The sequence below is a fragment of the Cebus imitator genome, unplaced genomic scaffold (assembly GCF_001604975.1).
Source record: "Cebus imitator isolate Cc_AM_T3 unplaced genomic scaffold, Cebus_imitator-1.0 Scaffold149, whole genome shotgun sequence".
Lineage (NCBI taxonomy): Eukaryota > Metazoa > Chordata > Mammalia > Primates > Cebidae > Cebus > Cebus imitator.
In genome coordinates, this window is record NW_016107464.1 from 69902 (window position 1) to 71791 (window position 1890).

General features: G+C 43.1%; 1 protein-coding gene across 4 annotated transcripts in view; it reads left to right on the plus strand.

Annotated features, from left to right (window-relative positions):
* NFX1 (nuclear transcription factor, X-box binding 1) overlaps positions 1-1890 on the plus strand; it is an 81551-nt gene that overhangs the window by 64999 nt on the left and 14662 nt on the right. For all 4 annotated transcript variants that reach the window (XM_017542932.2, XM_017542933.2, XM_017542934.2 and 1 more), the window contains 2 exons: positions 141-242; positions 892-933. In XM_017542932.2, coding sequence (XP_017398421.1) covers positions 141-242; positions 892-933 — 144 coding nt within the window. The remainder of the gene's footprint in view (positions 1-140; positions 243-891; positions 934-1890) is intronic.

Genomic DNA, 1890 nt, shown 5'->3' on the forward strand with positions numbered 1-1890 from the left:
TCCCAAAGTGCTGCAATTACAGGTGTGAGCCACCGTGCCCGGCCTAGATTTGCTTTTAAAGAGGTCTTCTGTATCCCAAGTATAAGGAGGTTCTTTTGAAACTGCAGTGCCTCTTTTTCCCTTTCTTTTTTGTATTTCAGAATAGCTGCAATTTCCATGGCCTCTAAGATAACAGACATGCAGCTTGGAGATTCAGTGGAGATCAGCAAGTTAATTACCAAAAAGGAAGTTCATCAAGCCAGGTAATTTTTAAAATGCATATATGTGCCTTCTTTCTTCAATTAGACTTCAATTAGAGGGCAGGGATCATTCATTTATCTCAATCCTTCATAATAGAGCCTTGCATACATAATAGATATTCTACAGACATTTGATGTTGAGACATCCGCTCCAACCACAATGAATCCTACTCAGGAGATGACTAAGACTAAAGGAGACTTTTCCAGGCCTCACAGTAGGAAACAGAGACCTCTGTGTGTTTAGCTTAACCCGTATAAGAATAGAGAGCCCAGAGTGGTGGCTGTCTCTGGAGAGGGAGATCAGGCTGTTAAAGGGGCTCCTGTGGAGCATTTGGGGCTGAGAAGCCAGGGAACACTGAGGCCACTGGAGGACTCCTAGACCCCATAACAGAGAGGCCATCCCACCTGTCCTTGAGAGGGACCTCATCCAGCCATTCCTGGATTGGGGTCCCTGGGAAGGTGGTATTTCTAGGGTAAGGGTACTAATGGAAACTGAAGAGTAGGTGGCCTCACAGGCTGCTTCCTGGCCTGAGGGAATGTCCTTTGGCAGGAGTCAGCTGTGCTTCCAGGTTGACTGAGAATTTCTTTTCTTGCTAGGTAGGAGCTGTACAGCCTGTACTCTGACTTTATTTTTTTTCCTTTGCTTATCAAGGCTGGAGTGTGATGAGGAGTGTTCAGCCTTGGAAAGGAAAAAGTAAGTAGTTGCAGCTGCTTTTTTAATCTCCCTGCCCTTGAGCTCTGTGAAATTAATGGGAGGGAGCCACCCTTCACACATCAGACGTTCAATCAGCACTGTGCTGAGTATTTTACTGTTATCAAAGAACAAGAGAAATGCAGTTACCAAGAGTTGAATTGTCTTAAGGATTAACCACTCAGGTGATTTCAGCATATTGAGAAACATGAGCTGTGTGGTTTTGGGCATGATGTAAACATCACATGCCACAGCATATTTATTGAGGGACTGGTCAGCTTCCTGACTCAGAGATAAGAGGTTTAAAATAATGTTTAGTGAACTTTCGTTTGAAGTTTAGCATACATATTGAAGATCTAAAGTGTACAGATCAGTGAATCATCAGTAAGTGAATACAGTTGTGTAATCAGCACTCAGGTGAAAAGATAATTACCAGAACTGGTCTTGTACTCTGCATAAAGGTAAAACCTCTCTCCTAACTCTTTAGTTTGTTTTTGAACTTTATGTAAGTGATGAAATCATGTAGTTTGTATTATTTTTATCTGACTTCTTTCATTACATTTTTGTGACATTCATTCCTGTTGTTGCATGTAGCAATGCTTTATTCATTTTTATTCCTGCATGATATTTTATTGTATTACCCATTCATTTACCCCTCCGACTGTTAATGGATATCTTTGTATTGTTATAAGTATTAGACTATTATAAATAAAACTATTAAGAATTTATTGCCGGGCGCGGTGGCTCACGCCTGTAATCCCAGCACTTTGGGAGGCCGAGGTGGGTGGATCACGAGGTCAAGAGATCGAGACCATCCTGGTCCACATGGTGAAACCCCGTCTCTACTACAAATACAAAAAATCAGCTGGGCATGGTGGCGCGTGCCTGTAGTCCCAGCTACTCAGGAGGCTGAGGCAGGAGAATTGCCTGAACCCGGGAGGCGGAGGTTGCGGTGAGCCG